This window comes from Rhinolophus sinicus, chromosome 2, assembly GCF_057876585.1.
Source record: "Rhinolophus sinicus isolate RSI-liver-muscle chromosome 2, RSI-T2T, whole genome shotgun sequence".
Classification (NCBI taxonomy): domain Eukaryota; kingdom Metazoa; phylum Chordata; class Mammalia; order Chiroptera; family Rhinolophidae; genus Rhinolophus; species Rhinolophus sinicus.
This window is the reverse complement of record NC_142502.1, coordinates 185361746-185384326: the sequence shown is the minus strand read 5'-3', so window position 1 is coordinate 185384326 and position 22581 is coordinate 185361746. Positions and strand designations below refer to the sequence as shown.

Here is a 22581-nt window from a genome sequence, read left to right as displayed (position 1 = left end):
TTCTGAGTAGGATCGAATAATGCAAACACACTATACTGTGGGAACCACCACCTCTACCAGTACCCACACTAAGGAACTGTAATGTAAAAGAAAGAGCCTCACTTTTCTTGTTCTCCCAAAGTGAATCGGTCAGTTAAGATGCGATCCCACAGAGGATCTCCAAAAAAGTGCCAGCTCTGTTGAAGACATTTTTTATAGTCACAAAAAAAAAGCTACTTGGTACCTTTGAGGCCTAGTACTTTGTGATTAAATATGGTAGAAATGTGGTGGCAGAGGCGGAGAAAGTCTGACAGAATGAGGTCTTGAGGTGAGGAGAAAAATGTCACGAATCCCTCCTAGGCTCACCAGGACTGTCTTCCTCACAGGCACACTGGCCTTCCAAGGATTCGGGGTGCCGCTCAGCAGCTACTGCATTAGTAGTTACACAGCACTCATAAGCGAACTGCAAACTTTCCTTTCTACAATTATGAACTTTGATTCCTAGTTTGCATACAGCCATTACGTACGCTTTACAGGGCAGGCTTTTATAAAGTGACTTGTGCGTTACTTCCGTCCTGGAGTCTCAGCCAGGTACATGGTTCTTTGGTCAGATGCCACTAGCTCTCTGTGAAGGAAACAACAGGTACAGAATAACTGCGTCTTTCCACAGGCTACCAGTAGTAAAGATGTAAATTTTAGCCCAATTAAAAGACAATGGATTCTGCTTCAGGTCTTACTGAAATGATCATGGCTGTATCAGGTATTATCAATGTCAGCTATTAATTATTAATACTAAAGAGAATACAGGCGATGAATACTTAAGGTATATAACCTAGGTATACATTTTTTTGTAACAAAAGTAAAATTATAAAAACACTCAATACACATCAGAGAAAAAACCAAAATGACAAGTGGCTCCCTGAATAAGAAAATCTTTCCATATAAAAGGTTATTAGTAAAAAGTCAGGAGAGGAAGGGAATCAGTTTTAACATTTATATAGTTGAACTCCCACTAATTTCTCCTATATGTTATTCTTGTCAATTAAACAAGAGGTTCCTGTTGCAACTTTTTAACCAGCAAATTTTACTGTCCCGGGAGGTTTGGAGAGCTGAGATTGGGGCTCCATCCAGCACCGACAGTTACCCAACTGAGGGGTAGAATCAAGTAATGCGTTCCTTTTTGAGAACCTGAGAAATTTGTGAAGAAGTCAGTATACTCCCTACCCAAATTACAAGATGGACTAATAACTGAAGACATCCTAAACCAAAAAAACTCAAACATGAGCAAAGTCAGAAGAAAGAATGTAAGTTATTATACAGGTCACTTTAGAAGACTAAAGGAGATGCCATATATTACTAGGAGCAGTTCTTTCTTTGAATTTCTTTTTCTTTTCCTTTTTTTGTTTTTAACAAAAAGTCACCTATGTGTCAAATGAACAGATACTAATTTAGACAACCAATTGTAGATATTAACTGCATTAATGCCAAAAAAAAAAAATCAAAGTAACTTTAGTAACAATATTGACCTTTTAGAGCTTTCACTTTTTTAAACCTCTGCTCCCCTTCTCTGCTATTCAATTATCATTAAAGATAACCCCTTTTATAAGTAATAATTTATAACTGAACTACCCTAAACTGAAATTAGTAGGTAACAATACATTTATACACAATTTAAAAATGTACATCAATGTCCTAATTAAGATATGAATAAAAGTAATTTGTAATAAAACAGTATGTATTTCAATATGCAAATGCCCAATATCTAAAGTATAAAACATTATAGTCAGATGTTTGCCCCTAAGAATCACTATGAATGTCAAGAACCTTCCAATACAGACTTGCACAGTCTGTCCAACTCTCATGAATAGCCTGACCAGCTGGGTTACAAACAAAACAAAGAACAACATTCCCTTGATTTTCACATGGTAGAGTTGCATTACTGGTTAATTTTGTATACATTAAAACCATGAAAAAAAACTTTGTGTTTAAATATAAAACAACATTAGGTTTGGCCTCAGGTAAACGCAAACAAGTTTTCTGCCTAAATAGCAGCTGCACTGCCTACGCATTAAGGGATGTGCAGCGCCATCAACCTCTGTCCACTCAACGTCAGCGCTGCCCTCCCCACACCTGTTCGGAAACACTGGGTGAGTCAATGGTATCTACAAAAGTCCTTTGGGAGCGCAACCGAGGAAACAACTACTTTGTTAAGGAATCAGAAGAGTTATTTCTAAAGAAGGTATCAAGTGAGCTGTGTCTTAAAGGGTAAAATAGGATTTTACAAATAAGCAAAAAGCACGGGGAAGAAGGCGTCCCAGGACAGAGGGCCTGTGGCACAGGAAAAGGCGCAAGTACACAAGGAGGTACCAAGTCACGGAACATGGTCCTCTTTCTAAAAGAAAAAGGAAACTCCCCAAATCACCAAAGGTACATTTTTAAAAGCCGCCAAATTTCCTAATATCCATCATGAACTACACTGACAAAATTCTGTCTACGGCATGTCAAGCGCTTAGCACGGGGCCTAGCACACGACCTTAAAATGGTCTAGCACTTTCCATGAATTACTTGTTTTTCTAACTCTCCACTTTTTATCAAAGCAGTAACATGTAATAATTAATTACCACTCTAAAATTTCTAAAAAATCTCCCCATTCTGTTCTGTTTTGCTCCTTCAGCGAAGTTTTTTTTTTTTCCTCCCTTTTTGAAAAATCCTTACCTCAGACTGGTATCTTCAATTCAAACTCAACACCACAGGATTCTTCCTCCCTTATTTACATTTTCTCTTCACACACAGCAAGACTCTGGGTTGCATTAAAATAATAGGCCACTCGTGCACATCACATAAAATTCAAAAGTGAGAAATAGTTTCCCTCCCTTCCCTGGGTTTTTATTAACACCCAGTTCCCCTCCCTCAAGGCAACCATCATCACTAGTTTCTTGTGTATTCCTCCAATTATACATTTACAATCCATGTATGTATGTTCCCCCTTCCTCATGTTAGCGTAACACACATTGCTCCATCCCGTGCTTTTCCCATATAATAATCCCTGAGGTCATTCCATATCCATATGTTATAACTGCCTCATCCTATATGTAACACGGCACAGTATTCCACTTATGGGCATACTGTAATTATTTAGTCTCCTTTGATGAATATTTCAGTTGCTTCAAACGTTTTGGTATTTCGAACAATTTATCCTATGGATCAAATGTATACTTGATCCATAGGATAAATTGTTAAACTGTCCTCACTGGAGGCAACTTCCATTTACATTCCCACTAATAATGTATGAATGTTCCTATTTCTCAGCATCCTTCTAAATGTATAGTATTATAAAAAATTTTTTGTCTTTTGCAATCTAGTAAGTGAAAAATATCTTACTATAGTTTTATTTGCAATTTTCTAATTTTATAAATTGCATATTATAAATGAAGTTGAACATTTGTATGTCCTTTTCTATTACTTGTTTTTATCTTTTGCCATTGCCTAAGTGAGTTTTTTCCTTACTGATTTGCAGGAACTGTTTATATTTTCATGATATTAGTTCATTTTCCAGATGTCTCTCATATGAACTTCATGTATTTAAAGATTCTGTATAGCAATAAAACTACATTAATATTTTTCTATTATATTAAATCAGATCTAGTATTACCAACATTTCTGACAAATATGAGAAGCACAAGTTAATGTGACTATTCAATTTTAGAACAAATACAATATATGAACAGGAGGCTTGTAGTTAAAATACAAGTCTGAATGTGTGCGCATATTTGGTGCACTGTCTACCTTACCACATGAAATGGCAACACATTTTAAATGTTACCTGAATAGCAGTATATCAACTTAAAACACACACACACACCTCACTCACTCTCAGTATGGAGTACTTTTAAGCATCACCTTAAAATAGATGGGTAGAACCGTGACTTTCTGGTTCTGACAACACAGTGAGACAGAGCAGACTTTCCCTTCTAAAAATAATCAAATTGCTAAATAGAAATAGGTAAAATAGAAGGAAAAAAATATAACAGCACCAAAGGAAGAAAGGAAGATATTCAGGTGCTAGAAGGGAAGATGAAACAAAGAGCAAAAAGCGAATTACACCACAATGACAGTGGTGTGAAGGGGTAGGGAGCCTAGAAAAACTGTCCAGGCTGGTCCGAAGGTAGTGAGTTATCTCAATTGATTGTTCACAGTGACTCCTCGTTCTACTCTTTCCCCCCTTCTCACTACTGCACTTGACTGGTCTTAAAAAAAAAAAAAAATTTTTTTTAAAAATAAGAAAAACTGTTCACTGTCACTGAAGTAGCAAGAAAGCTATTTCCTGAGCTTCTTTAAGGGGGTTGGTTGGGAGGAAGGAGTAATCTCCCATGAAAAACTGAAACCCAAACCCATGTTCTGTGTAGGTGCTATTCAAATTTTTATTTCATACATGATGTGTGAAACCACAAGCTGAAAATGTGTGTAAAGATTGGCAAAGGTTAGTGTTCCAAAAAGAAACAAATCATCAAAACCACTGTGTGAAAACCCTTCCTTCCACAATCCAAAGCACACACAAGTTCCACAGAAAAAAGGTAGATCTGTATTATTAAAAATAACAAAACTACTCAAGGGACAGATCTGTCGTAACAAGGGATTAGCAAATCAACAGATGGTTAGTACCCAAGAACTAAAAAAATGAAAGCAGTTTGTAATAAAACATAAAGTATGTGGAAAATGACTAAAGAATCTTTTAAAGTGCTTATGGATTAAATAGACGATGCCCAGGACTGGCTTCAGAATAACGGCGGGGGTACATGGGGGGACAAACAGAGCAATTCATAATTGCCGAAGCTGGGCAATGGGTACATATTGGGGGTTATTATAACATTCTATTTTTGTGTAAGTTTGAAATTTTGGTTATTTCTTCATTAAAAAAATAATAAAGGAAGCAGAAGCCAGGGGAAAGGAGGATACAATGAATTAAGAAAAGGCAGCTTGGAGGTATGGGGAGAAGACAAAGGGCTTTTATAATTAAAAAAGAGAGAAAGAAAATTAGTACAATGGAAGGCATATTTAAAGAAACTACTCAGAACACAGAACAATGAACTAGATGAAAAAAATGTGGATAAGTCAAAGGATGCAAATAGAAAGAACTGTCTAAGATATGCAATAGGAATTCCAGAGGAAAGAACAGAAAGAATGAGGAAGAGATATTATTCAGAGATAATGGCTGAGACTCTCCCATAACAGTATAAAGATGACCTTCCGAGTGGAAAAGCACACTAAATCCCAAGCAAGATAAAATACAATCACATTCATCCCTAGACCCTCATGTAAAAGTGCAGAATGCCAAAGACAAGAAAACGCTTAAAAGCAACCAGAGAAATGACACGTTACCTATAAAGGAAGAAACGACATGACAGGTGATTTTTCATCAGAAAACAATCGACTACCTTCAAAGTACTGAGAAAAAACAACCGTCAGCTCTAATTCCGTAACCAATTAAAAGTACCACATGAAAGCAGGTGCAAAATAAAGACATTTCCAGACAAAGACAGAAGTTCCCATTCAGACCTTCACTGAAAGAACCCTCTTGGTGGGAAGAAGTAGTAATGGAATAAAAGAGAAGTCAATTAGAATAATTACAGCAACTGAAATACGGAGTAACTGAAAAATTCCTGGCAATAACCTGTGAAGCGTTTCCACTCTCCCAAAACTAACAATACAGAACCATTACCAGAGGCCGAATGGCAATACAAGTGTGCTGCCTCGTGTTTGCAGAGGACAGTAGAATATCACTTCAAGTTCTTTCCTATTAGTCACGTGCAAAGGATTGAGGTGGCTTTTTTTTTTTTTATCCCCCCCCACTCTCCTGAGGTGGCTTTTAAAGGACACATTTCTCAACCCTCTTTTAGAGGATTGGCTAAAATTTTAAGGTTATGCTTTTTCTTTAATCAAACAAGTGTCTGCCTTTAAGACTACACCTTCTAAAATGTGACAACTATGGTATGATAATCTGCTACCAGGAGAAAGTGTTTCATCAGAATAATCAAGGATCTCAAATATTTCAATAGCCCACTATACATTTTAAGATTACTGACAAGACTTGGGTTCATTTGAGATTTTACTGGCTAATGACTCACAAACCTTAAACCTGGTTGAGCAATTTACTTTTACAGCTCTGTACCTCAGTTTGCTCATCTGTAAAACAGTTAATTCATGGAGTTGTTGGGAAGACTGGGTTAATACAATTTGCTCAGAACACTGTTTGGTATATAAACCTCAATCACCACACAAATCTTAAGCACCAGACGGAGGGATCCTGGATGGGCCATTGGGGCTTCAAACTTGACTCATTTAAAAAACATTAAATTTCCCTTCCTAACGCATCTATTGTTTATTCTCCTCCATCACGCAATTTTCTGTCTCAGAAAAGCACTCAGCTGCCCGTTAGAAACCTGGGTGTCACCCTAATGCTTCTTTGGCCTCACTCCCCTGGCCTCCCATATTTAGTCACCCAAGCCCCTGGATGTAATTTTCTCCAAGACTTTGGAAAACTTTTCAGACAAATAAACACGGTATATTTTGGGAACATACATCTCCATCCTCTTAACTATAAACCACTGAAGGAAACACTTTTTCTGGATTTGATATATATACAGATATAAATATACAGTATAGCAAATTAACAATGCAAGACTTGACTATAATCTGATAGTATGTAAAATAAATACACTTTAAAAACAAGGATGAGTCAATCAGAAAGAAAAGCGAGAGAGGAGGCATGGGAACAGAAAAGAGACCCTGATGGGAAAGGATCCGATCTATAACCTAGGAGTGTGTGAGTCATAACCAATCCACTGACAAATCCATGCCCTACTGTGGAGATGAGGGCCATTAAACATTTGAGCAGCCCTGCAATTTCTCTTGTTATGATGTCACATTTACTAAGCAACTTCCTGATTATGACCTGATTCCTTTTGTGAGTCTACCTCTACTGTTGGTGAGAATATACTGGTCATGCCAACACAACTATTTTAATCTTTGTACTAATGTATCCCTCTCTGTTCTGGGTTTCATACACATGAGCTTAATTACTGTGGATCTATCTCTGAAAGATGGCACCGTGCTGGGGTGTTTTAGAGTCTGCAAGGCTAAAGGCCATACTATAAACTCACAGAAGTAATGCAACCCCTTGTACCACCCCATTCCACACCCCCAACTCCTCTGGAGCATTACGCGAAAGGACTATCCTTATACATTTTGAGATATGACTAGCTACTGGACCGCAATATGCCTTAAAGACAAATACATTTATTTCCAAACCTGTTCCTATACTTAACATTCCTTACCTCTACTAATTATTCCACCATCCTCCTACGTCCTCGCAACCCAGGCTCATCAGCACTATCTCGGGCTCTTCCCTCTCCATTTCCCATTCTAGCACCAGCTGTCAAGCCTATTCATTTGCCCTCTATCACAGTATTTTGATCCACCTTTTCAGTCTCATAATTGTTTCTATTACCCGAGTTAAGCATATCATTTCACCTCAACTAATCCAATAACCTAAAAAATCTACCAGGTTTTAGGGTTCTTTCTTCTGTTTCTAATCTATTTTATACTCTGCTGCCAGATTAACTTTAAATTGTATTCTGGGCATGTTAATCCCCTGCTCAAAAATCCCACTGGCCTGTTAAAGAAGACACTTAAAGCCTAGCACTCAGTCTTCCAGGATCAGATCTAGAGCTTCCAACTAATGTAAGTGGTGAACAGATACTGATCCGCTTAGCCATAGCAGAGGACGCTGGGGGACAAATCCATTTTCCCCAGTGTGCCATACAAATATGGTTATTCTCTGTGTGTCATAACACAATAGATGTCTTAACTGACAGACATCCAAGCTTATTTCTATTATTACCATTCCTGTACCAACAGAAGAGATGGAGCAACAATGAGGGGCCTTCCAAATGCTTAAAGTGCCACTCTAAGAAACAAAACAATAGGTATTCATTATGTTAGAAGCTGGGAATACAGCAGGTCTGGGGGAGGGGAGTTAAAAAGCAAACAATGATAGTATCTCCAGCACTATTAAGAGAAGACAGTACTTGGGTCCATGAATCCAGTCTTCCAGGTGAGGCACCTACAGACAGGCTGGGTGCAGCAGAGTATCTAGTCATTAAGACCATCCAATAACTGCTGCCTCTTATTTCTGTACTCACCAAGTAATCTTCTACATGCTAATTTGGTTCCTCCTGTAAATTTGCCTGCAAGCAATAAACATGGCCAAACCACAACTCTCAGCCCAATTAATAATTCTTTGTTTATTTTTTTAAAACTTTGGTTATAACCCCATCAATAGCTTTTTTTTTTTTTTTTTAAAGATTTTATTGGGGAAGGGGAACAGGACTTTAATGGGGAACAGTGTGTACTTCCAGGACTTTTTTCCAAGTCAAATTGATGTCCTTTCAATCTTAGCTGTGGAGGATGCCCATTCAGCTTCAAGTTGTTGTCCTTTCAGTCTTAGTTGTGGAGGGCGCAGCTCAGCTCCACGTCCAGCTGCAGTTTCTAGTTGCAGGGGGCACAGCCCACCATCCCTTGCGGGAGTCAAACCTGCAACCTTGTGGTTGAGAGGACGCACTCCAATCAACTGAGCCATCCGGGAGCTCAGCGGCAGCTCAGCTCAAGGTGCCGTGTTCAATCTTAGTTGCAGGGGGCGCTGCCCACCATCCCTTGTGGGACTCGAGGAATTGAACTGGCAACGTTGTGGTTGAGAGCCCACTGGCCCATGTGGGAATCGAACTGGCAGCCTTCGGAGTTAGGAGCGTGGAGCTCTAACCACCTGAGCCACCGGGCTGGCCCCAATTAATAATTCTTGAAGTTCCCGTCTCAGTGTGCCAACCAATTAGATTTGGAGCCCAGAAGGCCAAGGGGACAAACCCTGGACTATAAGCACACACTGTGGTTTTACTCATCTGGCACCCCTGCCAAACAAACAATTCTTCCTTGTCCTGATCTGAGAGGGGAAAATCCCTGAAAAAGTGTAATGGGCCTTCATATTGCCTATTTCTATTTATTAAAATACATACAACTCTGGAGCATTCATGAATGTGAATATGCCTTCCTGGGAGAAAGGGTTAATTAACATCGTATTTGTGTAAACTAAAAACTACCTTTTATAGAAAGTCTTCAAACTTTTGAGATATTCTAAAAGTAACAAAAGACCTAAAACCCAACACTGGCTGGAATATATGTCAAATTAATAAATTAAAATTAGTATGAATTGTCATCACAGTCAGAGAATACGGATTTCTCGGACACAGAGGAGTATGTGCCTCTCTAGTTATAGCAAAAGTAAAAATAAGCCAGAGTAGTCCATGCAATCAGGCAGTTCATTATTTTTGTGGGCAAAGGAAAAGGAGGTAAAATCCAGAGGATAATCAGGCAGAGGGGAATGGGCAGAAACAGATGAAAAGAATCCAAGGTTCTCAATAAAAAGAGAAAAAGCTTTAACTCTCTTCCTGCCCAAAATATATATAAACTTTCTCTTGGTCCATAGGTCTCTGGCTGCCACCATCCCAGGATCCTGGCAAAATCATCACCTGTAAGCAGTAACTGCTATCAACATCTGTTATAGCACAGTGGTACTTTTTAGGCGCTGGGATGGCCCTTTTGTGAGCAAAGTGCACTTCTCTCTTCTCTTAAACAATTAGCACTCAAACCCCAAAACAATAAAAATGCTTTGTATAAGAATGTTCGTCCTTTCTTCCAACGTTAGCTATAGAACTCTTATGACTGCAGTGGTGAAGACACCTACCAGCAAGAGTTTCAGCCTCTGACAAATAACAGAGCGTGTGTGAGCTGTGAGCGCCAACATTAATCATGCTCGTACCCTTACTTCACCACAGCAGCTGAGCCAATTCCAGGTATTATCAGAAACAAAGGTAATGTCCAGTCCTTCGTATGAGTGCTGTCTACACTCCCACATCTTAGCAGCTGGATACTGCGTGGCCATAACAGAGATATAGAAATGTTATACCTTCTGCTCAGATTCCCACCTCTGGCCAAGATATACAGGTTTTGAAGGACAGTTTAATACACTCACTGGTGACACTAATACTACTTTCTAAATTTGTCAATCTGCATCAAAAACCATTACACATACACAACCATAACTTACCAACATTTACAGATCAGTGATACCAAAAGAACCAAGGCCAATACCAATGTCTATACTTCCTTCCCCTTAGAGAACCTGCAATTTACTAGTATCCAGAAATTACTTTAGCCATGGGCTGACGAAAGACAAAATAAGACGGAACAGTAAGTCGTATCTCAGCTTGGTCATAAGTAATCCAAGTGAACAGATATCCTGACATCTAATAGGAGGATGTTCTAATAATTAAAAATAGGTCAAAAGTGCTTTGCTAGCTTAGTATATAGGTGAAGTTTTGCTATATCCGAGGAACTCTATTAAAAATAGATAATGGCTTATACTAGCAAAGGCACCAGTGTGCTTTTTCATGAGTGTACTTTCGTATTTGTCTTTTGTAAGTCTATGACAAATAGAATTAAGCCATGTCTACATCATAGAAATTATACAATTATTTGCAGATTAATTTTTCCCTCTGTGACTAACCCATACCACACACATTTATGTCAGCTGTATTATATACAAACCTCTAGTGTAGCCTCTGGTCTACCAGCTGTTATTACAGGACACAACAGAAAGAACAGGGTCAAAAGGAATTTAAGAGGCTATGGTAAGAAAATGATTCATTTGCAACTAAACTTATATAGGTTACTGCTTATATTCAACTGAACTACTTACTGGGCATGGCACAAAAAATAACCTTGAAAAATAAGGTAATGCTTAATAGTATATAAAGGAAAAAATAAAGATGAAGTCCTTTTTCTTACATACCCTGAACAGCTTATCAATAATGTTCTGACTTGGGTGAAATTTATTTTGGGGGCAGCCACAAGAAGAACTCAGGACACTAATGAACTCTAGACAATACAGAATTGGGTCTCATTACTAGATTTGCTGAGAAAGAAAATACATTAATAACACATTCTTATAAAGAGGAGAATTAGAGCAAAGAAAGTACACGATGTAAGAAAGAACCATACATAGTTCCACGTGGCTAGAGCACAGAGAGAAGAAAGGACAGTGAGAAAGGCTGGGAGGTCTTGTAAATCCTATTAAAGAACTTGAATTCCATCTAATCTGGCCACAGTTGTGAAATTTTAAAAAGCAGTAATTATCCCCCCCCCAAAAAAAATCTTTTTAACCAATACCAGTACAGAATAAAAGAGATAAAAGGGAGTCACTGTAGTTGAAGAGCATGAATGTATAAAAGCCCTGATTCTCCCCCATTTCCACACAAGAGAATTCAGAGAAAGGAGAAATGATCTCAGAATGGGATCTGTAAAAGAAAGCTTTACAATGAAAGGCAGTGGGAATGGAAAGCACACTATTCTAGAAAAATTCAATTTGAGTTTTGAGTTCACTGCTAAATGGATGAGTAAGTCAAGCAATGTACCTCGGTTTCCTTACAGGTAAACTCATGTCTCACCTACCCATAATTGCACATAGGATAGTGCAAGGAAACAGATCTGAAAGTACTAACAAGCTGTAATTTGTAACTGACAACAGAATGAGTGCAGTGACACCTAAATTATATCTTGTAGGATAGGTGTGATTTCAACATACAGAAACGGGAGAGGAAAGGCTTTTCAAATGAGAATAGCAGAGAGTAGAGGGACGGAAGCAAAATACAGAGTGCTTTGGGTGAACAATTTGGCTGGAGTACGAAGAATGGAGTAATCACAAGTTTTCCTTAAGTGAACTTAGGCCAAACCACTTTTGGTTATTTTTTTCACAAGTCGAAAATTTCAAATCAAGGATATACTGAACTTGTATTTCAAATGGTACTAGGACAACTGGATAGCCACATGAAAAGAATGAAGGCTGGACCCCTTCCTCATACCACATGCAAAGATTAACTCAACAATGAACCAAAGGGGCAGCAGGATGGCTCAACTGGTTACAGCAAGAGCTCTGAACAACAGGGTTGCCAATTCGATCCTCACATGGGCCAGTGAGCTGCACCCTCCACAACTAGATTGAAGACAACGAGCTACTGCTGAGATTCCGGAGGGGTGGCTGGATGGCTCAGTTGGTTAGAGGGCGAGCTCTCAACAACAAGGTTGCTGGTTCAATTCCCGCATAGGATGGTGGGCTGCGCCCCCCACAACTAGACTGAAGGACAACCACTTGACTTGGAGCTGATGGGCCCTGGAGAAACACACTGTTCCCCAATATTCCCCCCCCCAAAAAAAAACCAAAAATCATAACAAAAGAACCAAAAACCATAACGTAAGAGCTAAGATAATAAAATTCTCAGTGAAAGCGTTAAGTGTACATCTTCATGACCTTGGATTAGGCAATGATTTCTTAGATTTTACAACAAAAGCACAAGCAACCTAAAGAAAAAACTAAATTGTACTTCAGCAAATTTAACAACTTTCAAATTTAACAACTTTAAATATCTTGGCAGATGTGGGAAAGGAGACGAAATAAAAATTTCCACGGAACCAGCAGTACAGTAGTCCCCACCATCTGGGATTTAGCTTTCCTCAGTTTCAGTTACCCATAGTCAACTGTGGTCTGATGACATTAAATGGAAAATTCCAGAAACAAACAATTCTTAAGTTTTAAATTGCATGCTCTTCTGAGTAGCATGATGAAATCTCGTGCCATCCCACCCAGGACATCTAATCATCCCTTTGTCCAGCGTCTCCACCCTGTATAAGCCACCTGTCCAGTAGTCACACAGTAGCCATCCTGGTTATTACACTGATCAACTGTCATGTACCACCATGCTTGTGTTCAAGTCACCCTTATTTTACGTAATTATGGCCCCAAAGTACAAGAGTAGTGATGCTGGCAATTCAAATACACCAAAGAGAAGCCATGAAGTGCTTCCTTTAAGTGATTAGATGTGTATGTATAGGAAAAACATAGTATACACAGGGCTTGGTACTATCCACGGTTGCAGGCATCCACTGGGGGCCTTGGAACATATTCCCTGTGGACAAGGGAGGACTACTGTAGTTTGATAAAGACTATCTCAATTTGTTGAATGTTAATGGACTATCTAGTACTTCCAAACTCTTCCAATTTCTGACATTACAAGAACCAAATACCTGGTCTCTACAATCAGCCCCTAAATAATCTAGAGTATTTTCTGATTAAAGGATGTATAAACCTTTACTATAACCTAACAGTTTCACTAGTCCATCAGAATCCTGAGAGTGCAACACAAGCATTGAAGATCTAAAAAGTATACATATTGCCAAATACTTGGAAACAGCACCAGGCCGATAGAGCAGAACACTTAGTATGTATGTTTCACTGCAGGTGTCTTAATACTACATTTTGAAAGGGCAAAACTTTTCTGAGCTGTGTTAAAGTAATGTCTGGTGGAAGAGCGATACAAGAGGGAAAATGGGGGGCGAGTGGCCGGTTAGCTCAGTTGGTTAGAGCGTGGTGCTAATAACACCAAAGTTGCTGGTTCAATCCCCACATGGGCCACTGTGAGCTGCGCCCTCCTTAAAAAATAAATAGATACATAGATAAATTTTGTTGCTTAAAAAAAAGAGAGGGAAAATAGAAATACTAATTCTACATGAGTAATATCAGTAAGTTTCTTGGATAGTAAAAAGGTCTGATCGGAAAATGAGTATCGTCATGATTCTAAAGCATTTTCACATACCTTCCCACTTATTTCCCACAATCATCCTGACATTTACAAGCAGCAACCTAAGCCTGCCCTTTAAGAAAGTATTTACATTGAATTTACAGAAGTCCTTATTACAGTCATGATCTCACCCCGTGTACCATTGTTTCTCAACTTCTCTAAATTAAGTCTGCAGCAAACATCCAGGAGAATGCTCAAAGTCAAAGCTGGCAAATTAATGATGTTATACTTCTTCAGTACCACACTATGCCAAATCCAACTGGAGCAAAAGATCCAGGTGACAAAGATAATGGATTACTGCTCATCTGGATAGAAAAAAATGTAACTGGAGAGTCAAAAGACAAGTTGCATTGAAATGTTTCAACTGATGAATGCTGGCTAATAGCTCACCTGACTTACTATCTCCAAAAGCTGTGTAATTTTCAAACCTAAATGCAACCAGCTCGAAAGACTATCATCTACTTATTTTATTCATTCCATATTGGGAAGTGAAAAGAAAGACTGTATTAACCTTACATCACCATTCTCAATACGAGGAAGCGGAAGCCCTCCTAACATACCAGCTCTTACGTTTTTCAGGGTTTAACAGGAAGTCTTTATTACCCAACTTATCTAAAATCAACTTTTTATTATCGAGTTTGTGATTTTTCTGGTCTCAAAACCTATACTCCTAGAATAATTTGAGAGGTAAAGGGACAGGACAATGAGAAGGGAGGGGAAGGCTTTCTTACAGACCTCATTATCACCACATGAAGACAGCTACTCAGAAAGCTGCTCAATCATCCAGCCCAGTAATATTTAGCAAGTCTCACAGAATTCCCTTAGAGCAGCATTTTCAAAGTGTGCTCTGGGGACCTCAAGGGACCTCCCCCACACCCTTTTGGGTGGGTGATTGAGGCACAAAATCAATCTTTTCCATAATGCTAAGAAGCTATCTGCTTTTTCATTCATGGTCATTCTCTCAGGAGTGGAGTTTCCCAGAAGCTACAAGAGATGTGATAATGCAACAGATGGAATGGAAAACAATGCCACTAATGCTCATTCAATTTTGTTTCAAGTTATTTTTTTTAAATGTTTTTATTCCATTTATATGAGGTATCTAGATTAGTCAAACCCAGAGACAACGTAGAATGGTGGTTGCCAGGAGGGGAGAATAGGGAGTCAGTGTTTACAGGGTAGAGTTTCAGCTGGGGAAGATGACCAAGTTCTCAGACAGCCGATGGTGACGGCTGCACAACAGCGTGAACGTACTTACTAATGCCACACAACTGTACACTTAAAATGGTGAATTCCACATTATGGATCTTTCACTACGATTTAAAAAACCACGTCATGTTAACTTCCAATGGGTGCATTATTCTAAATGAATTAGTAATCATTCTAAATGGATTACAAAATTCTCAGTTTCTAATAATGTAAATATCTATAGGTATAATCTACACAAACAAAAAAAAAGCTTTTGGGTTCCACAATACTTGTAAGTGTGCAAAGGGGTCCTGAGACCACGAAATTTGAGAATCACTGCCCTAGTGTACGGTCAGTTATGTTAAGTCTTCCACTGCACCTTGTGAATTAGCATTCACCACCAAATAAAAACAAAAGCCACGGTGCCAAGTCTATCAGTCCTATCTCCTAGGTGGGTATCAACTTGTCTATACATTCTCATATCTTGAGGTCAACAAGACATAAATTTCATGGTTTTTCTTGCTATAGGTAGTGAAGGCATTCAACCAGCAACGTAGAGTATCATATCCCTAATACACAGCAACCGACAATTACAGTGAACACCCACATACCCACCACCCAGATCCGACCATTAACCTTTGACCATACTTGCTCTATCACATATCCATCCATTTCTATTAGTTTTTATACAAACTGATGACATCAGTACAGGCATACCGATCACTAGTGTTTTCTTTCTTTTGAAGCAAAACTTACATACAATGAAATACACAAATATTAGGTGCATTTTCTGTGGAGTTTGGACAAAGGCAATACCTGTGTAACTCAAACGCATACCAATACAAAGAACATTACAATCACTACAGAAAGTTCACCCTCCCCCTTTCTAGTCAATCGCTACTTCCATTCCCACAGAAGCCAAACTCTTCTGATTTTTCACCCATAGACTACTTTTGTTTCTTCTATAATTATATGTATAAATTGAACCACACTATGTGCTTTTTCATGCAAAGCTTCTTTCACTTAGCATGGTTTTGGAATTCACCTATGTTGTAGCATGTATCAGCAAATCCATTCCTTTTTATCACCGAGCAGTAAAATTTCATTGTATGAATATACCAGTCTGTTGATCCATTTTCTTATTATGGATTGTTTCCAGTTTTCTGCTCTTAGAATAAAGCTGATATGGACACTCTTGTACAGGTATTTTTCTGGGCCGAGGTTTTCATTCCTCTTGTGTAAATACCTAGGAGTGGAATTTCTGGGGGGGGGGGGGGGAATAACCTTTCAATTATGGAAAATCTCAAACTTACATAAGAGAACAGTATAATAAATTCCCATGAAAGCCAGCTGCAACTATATTAATTCACAGATGCTCTTGTTTCATCTATACTCCCACCCATTATTCTGAAGTTCTAGATATCATGATCATCATTCAGTCTTTAAATACATCAACATGCAAACAATGTTTTCAAATCTAGTCAAATTATTTATCATGAAATACTCAAGAAACCATCATTGATTTCCCTATGGATTAAGAGCGTAATTATGGGTGGTGAACACACAATGTAGACATATAGACAATATATTACAGAATTGTACACTTGAAACCTATGCAACTTTACTAACCATTGTCATCCCAATAAACTGTAATGTAAAAAAAGCTTAATTAAAGAAGCAATGAATGAACAATTTTTCTTCTCTTTATATCTTTACATAATGCCTCTCTACCACACTTCCTTGATATCTAGAAAGCCAATGATACAAAGATACTTTACATTGTACATTGTTACTCTGAAAGAACTAGGGCTAAATAGAAATGGGATTGATAAATATCATAAAGGAACATCAATATGATCAAGCAGATCTCCCAACTGTCAAGTACCCTGAATTAACTAATCCTACGCTATGGTATCATTTTATGAGTCAAACTGCATGAGACTTCAAACAAAGTCTGGTACCTAGCTAGCCCTTTGTGAGAACAAAGGTAATCCTCATTACATCTAATACTGGATACCAGGGGGTATCTTCAGCAGCCATGCATTTAGGGCCAAATGTGGTTCATTTCATTTGGAGTCACACCACCAGGGTTCAAATTCTTGCTCTACCACTCATTAGCTCTGGGATGTTGACCAAGCTACTTAACTTCCTTATGCCCTAATTCTCTCAACTTTAAAACAGAAATACGGTATCAATCTAACTTAAGGGGACAAAGTGAGCATATAGGACAAAGTGCTTAAAATAGTGTTTAGTGTATAGTAAATGCCTAATAAATGTCAGTTATTGTTTTAATTATAAGCTTATAAAGGCAAACACCATCATCACCAATTTATAGATAAAGAAACAGAGCCTGAGAAATTAAGAAAATTGTCCATGGTCACAAAACTGTAAGGTTACGGAGCAATGATTCAATAAGATTTTTCCATTATGCCAATAAAATTATATTATGATTCATTAACTATCAAGAACATCAGTCTTACTTCAAATTAATAACCAGTACATTTTCATTAAGAGATTAACTTAGAACACTTAACTAAATTCAAGCATATTACTGAATTAAGTTTACAGAGCTTTTACACACCGACACAGACAACTTTCAGTTTCTGCATGCTATTTTAAATGAGTTTTATTTGAAAAGCCAGAATGTAAACCTTAGGTCCTGAAATTGTTTATACATTATACCAAGGCAGCCTATTGAAATTCTACTAAAGGACCATCCACATAAAAAGATAACATGGGGCTGAGTTATCTTGTATACATTCTTTAAGTGTCTCCGTCCTACTCCAAGGCCACTGACTTATAAATGATAGCTTTTGTTCCCAAGTCCCAGAAGACCTTTGGGGACCTCTTTGATTTCATCAATTTGCCCTCACCTCACACCCAAGTCCCTAATGACTCCCAAACACCTTACACATGCTATTTAACCACTGCTCAGCTGCCATACTTCTTCAACTGCTATTCCCCACATTCCATATTAGGATCACCAATGATGTCTGTATGCACCACTTCCTGAAATCATTTCACTAGTCATTCGTTTTTCAACATTTCATGAACCATTGACGACATGTTCTTCAACCCAGACTTTAAAAAAACCCCACTCATTTTAGAGTTGGAAGTCAGAGCAGAGGTAGAATGGCTAAGACCTATATAACTTTATAGTTTCAAATAATCAGAATTGGAAGAGACCTGGGAATTTTAGCCCAACCCTCTGGTTTCACAAATGACACTGGGAGAGAGACAGTTGGTAAAATCTCTAACTTCACTCAGATTCTAAAAAGACTCGTCTTGGCCATTCGGGCCCTCTTAATCTCCTTTGCTCTTTAGATTACTCATTTGGAATTTTAACACTTTTTTCTGCCCTTACAGTTCTGTAACCTTTTTCAATACAGTGATTATCAATACGGGTGAGTTGTCCACCATGTTCATTTTGAGTAAACAGTCAAATTCCACCCCCAACCTACTCTAGAAAGGGAAAAAGAGGCTGAGAATCTCTGCTATTTAGGACCAAAATTTTGCCTATCCTCCATGTTACTTTTACAAGTCTTCTATAACAAGTCAGTTTCATCTACTTCCTCCACACCAAATTCTCTTTTCTGTTCACCAAAGGAAAAAGGAAAACCTCACTGTAGCAGTCCCATTCAGAAACTTTTATTTTTCTTTCCTCATTAGTCTGATAAACTCCTTATTATATTATCAAACTCTTGTTCACTAGTCTATCACTTCCTTGTTTACCACCTGAGATTACAGACTGGTAATTGTTAGCACTCAAATCATGATTTCTAGATGGTCCTACATGCACAACACTCAAAAATCATCAATGTCTCCCACTGTCAATCAAATGAGGAGAAAACTGACAGACATTCTTATACAGCTACCTTCCTTTCCAGGCTTTTCTCCAGCAACAGCTCTACACATGTTCTGCTCGTCACAGAAACCTTCCCTGAATAGGGCCTATCCTGTATATTCTTTCTGCTTGGAATACTGACCCCACCTCAGATCTTTCCTCGATGTTCACTCCAAGAGCCACTCTTTGTGAAACCTTTTCTGAGGTTTGTTTCCTTAGAACTACATCTAGCATTTTGCTCATAACTATCTAATGGGGATTATATACATATTTACATTTGTGTACTTCTCCTATGCACTCCTTATTATAAATTATTGGAGGACAAATTCTATGGTTCTCAGCTTTGCTCTTCCTCATACTGCTGCTTACTAGCCCAGTGCCGCGCACATACTAAGCTCTCAAACAGTTGCCAACTTGAAGATGGGCTTTTCTAGGATTTTTTTTTTTTACAGGTTGGCTATTAAGTCATAATTAGTCTCTTAAGCCATTTTACCAATACAAATATTTTATTTATGCCTCAGTGTCTCAGATTAATCAAGTTAAACTCTTCTATTTCATTTGATATAAAAAAATTGTCTTAATTTCAGGGGTTCTTTCCTATTGAAATGATCTGCATAACAGGTCTACTCTAAAATACCTGGTTTCTCTTCTGAGTAACTTATCAGCTAAACAAATGTCTCCTCCCCTTATGCCATCATAAATAAAAATTAAAATTTATAAGAGCCACAGAATAAAACAAACATTCCTTTGGCTCAGAGTTAACTTCCTTACAGAACAGGAAAAATTTTGTAGTAATTCTGAATTACTGCAGGGTACCTAATAAACTGCAAAGTAATAACTGAAAAGAAAGAGACTGGAATACGCTCTATGACTACCCCCCTACATACCTTTCTGGAAAAGCTTCTCATTAACATTTGGAATTCTTATGAGTCTTCCCTGATAAATGAGTCAATATTGTCAATAACCATTACCATATGCTACTGAAGTCTAGCATCACTTTCAAGTTGGTAAATTTCTTGAATACAAGTAATTCAGTTCAAAAACCTTTTGTAAGTGCCTCCTCTATGCCAGGCAGGGAGTAGAAGCTAAGATCTGGATAAATATAACTGAAGTCTCACCTTCAAAAAGCAAATAACCTCAATAAAGTTTTCTCCACTTAGTACACACTCTCCGCGTTGCTTTCTTTGCCCCTTTACCAGCTATCTCCATCAGCCATATTTTTGTTCAGATCATGTTATTGTATTGGAAAAACAGGTTCAAGTTAAAAAAAAAAAAAATTCCTGCCTGTGGGACAAGGAAGAGAAAGCTGGAAGGGAAAGCGGCATTTCCCCCTCTATTCCCTCTTGAAAAATCACCAATCTAGCACATGCTCGTTCTTCAAAGCCCACCTAAACTACAAAGAGGAACAAACAGATCAAAAAACAGTAGGCCTCTTTAAAAGTGGCACTTAAAAAAAGGCAACCGATATTTATTTTATTGGTAGAAACGACTCTACAGTATTAAAACACTCTAAGATATTATGCTGACATTTAAACTTTAAAAACTTATCTTTGTGACCAAAAGATCTATGCAATGACAATGCTAAAAACGTTCCTTCTCATTAATAAGGGTGAATCACAAGTCACCTACTCCACCCAATAGCCACCCTTGCTAAGACTGGACAGTTCAAAACCTGGAAAGCTTTCCTTGCCTAGTCCACACCAGAAATGAAATCAATTCAGTACAATGGTGCTTAAGTGTAGCTGTGTAGTATCAGGAAATGTTACTAAGTACTGAAATTTACCAGGACATCTTGTTCTTTAGATTTAGCTGTGCCCTTTTTACATTTACCCAACTTTTCCCCTTGCCCCATTTTTAACAGAGAAAAGCTCAACAGATACTCTTACTTGAAAAATGAGGTTATCTGTTCAGATTTTCAGAGTAAATTTCCATTACTAGGTTTGGGAGGAAAACCTAATACATACATTGTCTCTATGGAAAAGGTATCGACACCTTTTTTCAACTGAAACCTGGAGCCTATAAATTGATGAAATGCATTTAAAGGGTTCCCAAATATCCTCAATAAGCTTAAAAACTTTCAGTCTTGCGCAAACCTACTTGGATGATTCCAAGTTATATTGTGTGGTAGCAACGTGGGAAGAGGTCTGGTTCACCCTGGAAAAGCAGCTTCTCCAGTCTCAACTAAAATAACACATTGAGCAGACCAAGGCTAACCTTCTCGAACCCTGGACGTCGGCAGACGATTAGGCAAGCCCCGCCAGCATTTCTCGCTCGTCCCCATGAAATTCTCAATGAAAAGGCCTCCCATAAAAGGGCCCTGGCGCCCCAGGAGCACAGTGCCACTCTCCCACCACCCGGCCCAGCGCTGACTCACCAGGACCGTGGTGCAGATGGATCTCAGCTCGGACTCCACTTTCTCCCGATAGTCCTTAATCAGCTGCAACTTCTTGTCAGAGGTGTCGGTTTTCTGCTCGATGCTCGAGATGACTCTCCAGGCGGACCTACGGCCTCCTACCACGTTCTTGTAGGCCACCGAGAGCAGGTTGCGCTCCTCGTTGGACAGCTCGGCGCCCTGCTCCGTCACGGCCTTCATGCAGGTGGCCATGTCGTCGTAGCGCTCGGCCTGCTCGGCCAGCTTCGCCTTCTGGATCAGTTCCGTCTTCTCCATGGGGACCGGGAGAGGCGAGGGCGAGCACCGACCGGGATCCAGAGGAGGCGTGCGGAGGGCCTGCGGAAGGGCAACGGGCCGGGGCGCCGACAGAGAGGCGGGGGCGGCGCCGTCAGACAATGAGCCCGCCACCCCGGGCCGCCCGCCGCCCGCCCGCCGCCGCCCCTTTTGTCTGTCCCCGCACGCGCAGCCCAGTTGAATTTCCCTCCCCCGCCCACGCTCCCCGCGGGGAGCCCGGGAGGCCGAGGGGCGCGGGGGAGGAGGAGGAGGAGGAAGGAGAAGGAAGAGGTGGAGGAGGAAGGGCCGCTCCCGCTCCCGCCGGGCCCGGCCCAAAATGGAAACGGCTGTTGGCCCGCACCTTCCCGCCGGAGCCGTCCCTGAGGAGAGTGGTGTAGAGGCCGGCCGCTCCCGGAAGCGGACCTCCCACCCTTCCCTCGGGCCCCGCCAGACCCGAGGAGGGCCGGGGGCGACCCTGACGCTCACCTTCACGTCTCCGCGGCCACGGCGCGAGTCCCACCACTTTGATCTGCTTTTGGCTTTAGCCGAGGACCCTCCCGTCTCAGCCTACCCCGGAGCCGAGGGCGGGCCGCCGCGCGGCTGTCCCCTCTCCCGCCGCCCAATGACGCGCCGAGCTGCTTCCGGGAGTTCCGCCTCCCGCCCCGCCACTGGCCAATGACGACTGAGCGCGCGGAAGGGGGCAAAGGGGGCGGGGCTGGAGGGGAAGCGGGGGCTAGGAGGGTGGGTCGGCTTGGGCAAGTTCGGTTGGCCGGCAGGCTGCGGCTTCGGCCACGGGGTTTCCTCCAATTAGATCCAGGGTAAAAGGACGTCACTGTTGCCATGGCGATGCTGTTACCAACTCCCCTCATCCTCCCTGCCACCCCCGGCACTTGTGGGTGCGGCACGGGAGCTGGAGGCTCGCACGACCTCTCCTGCGGTGGCGGCTTCTCCTGCAGCAGCATTTGTGCAGTTGGTGCATTACATCTTGTGGACTAATGCAGCTGCGGCTCCACTCGGCCCTCGTGAGGCCGGTCCTGGGTGGGTGACACAATCGGCTGTTTTGTTGCACAAACGCCTTTCTTTCCTCCACCTTCCTATTCGTGACAAAGGTTTGGAGCTCAATACACTGAACCTAGCCTTTAATAGCATTACGATTGAGGCTG

The 22581-nt window shown here is 40.1% G+C and overlaps 1 protein-coding gene across 2 annotated transcripts in view; it reads right to left on the bottom strand.

Moving 5' to 3' along the window:
• YWHAQ (tyrosine 3-monooxygenase/tryptophan 5-monooxygenase activation protein theta) overlaps nt 1-22093 on the bottom strand; it is a 30929-nt gene extending 8836 nt beyond the window's left edge. The window contains exons 1-2 of one of the 2 annotated variants that reach the window (XM_019755956.3): nt 21905-22093; nt 21128-21481 (exon numbers count right to left, since the gene is read on the bottom strand). In XM_019755956.3, the coding sequence (XP_019611515.1) occupies nt 21128-21421 (294 nt within the window). In that variant the 5' untranslated portion in view covers nt 21422-21481; nt 21905-22093. Of the gene's footprint in view, nt 1-21127; nt 21482-21779 lie in introns of both variants that reach the window. The other variant, XM_074331676.2, reaches the window with a different exon arrangement.
• Between the last annotated feature and the right edge of the window lie 488 nt (nt 22094-22581).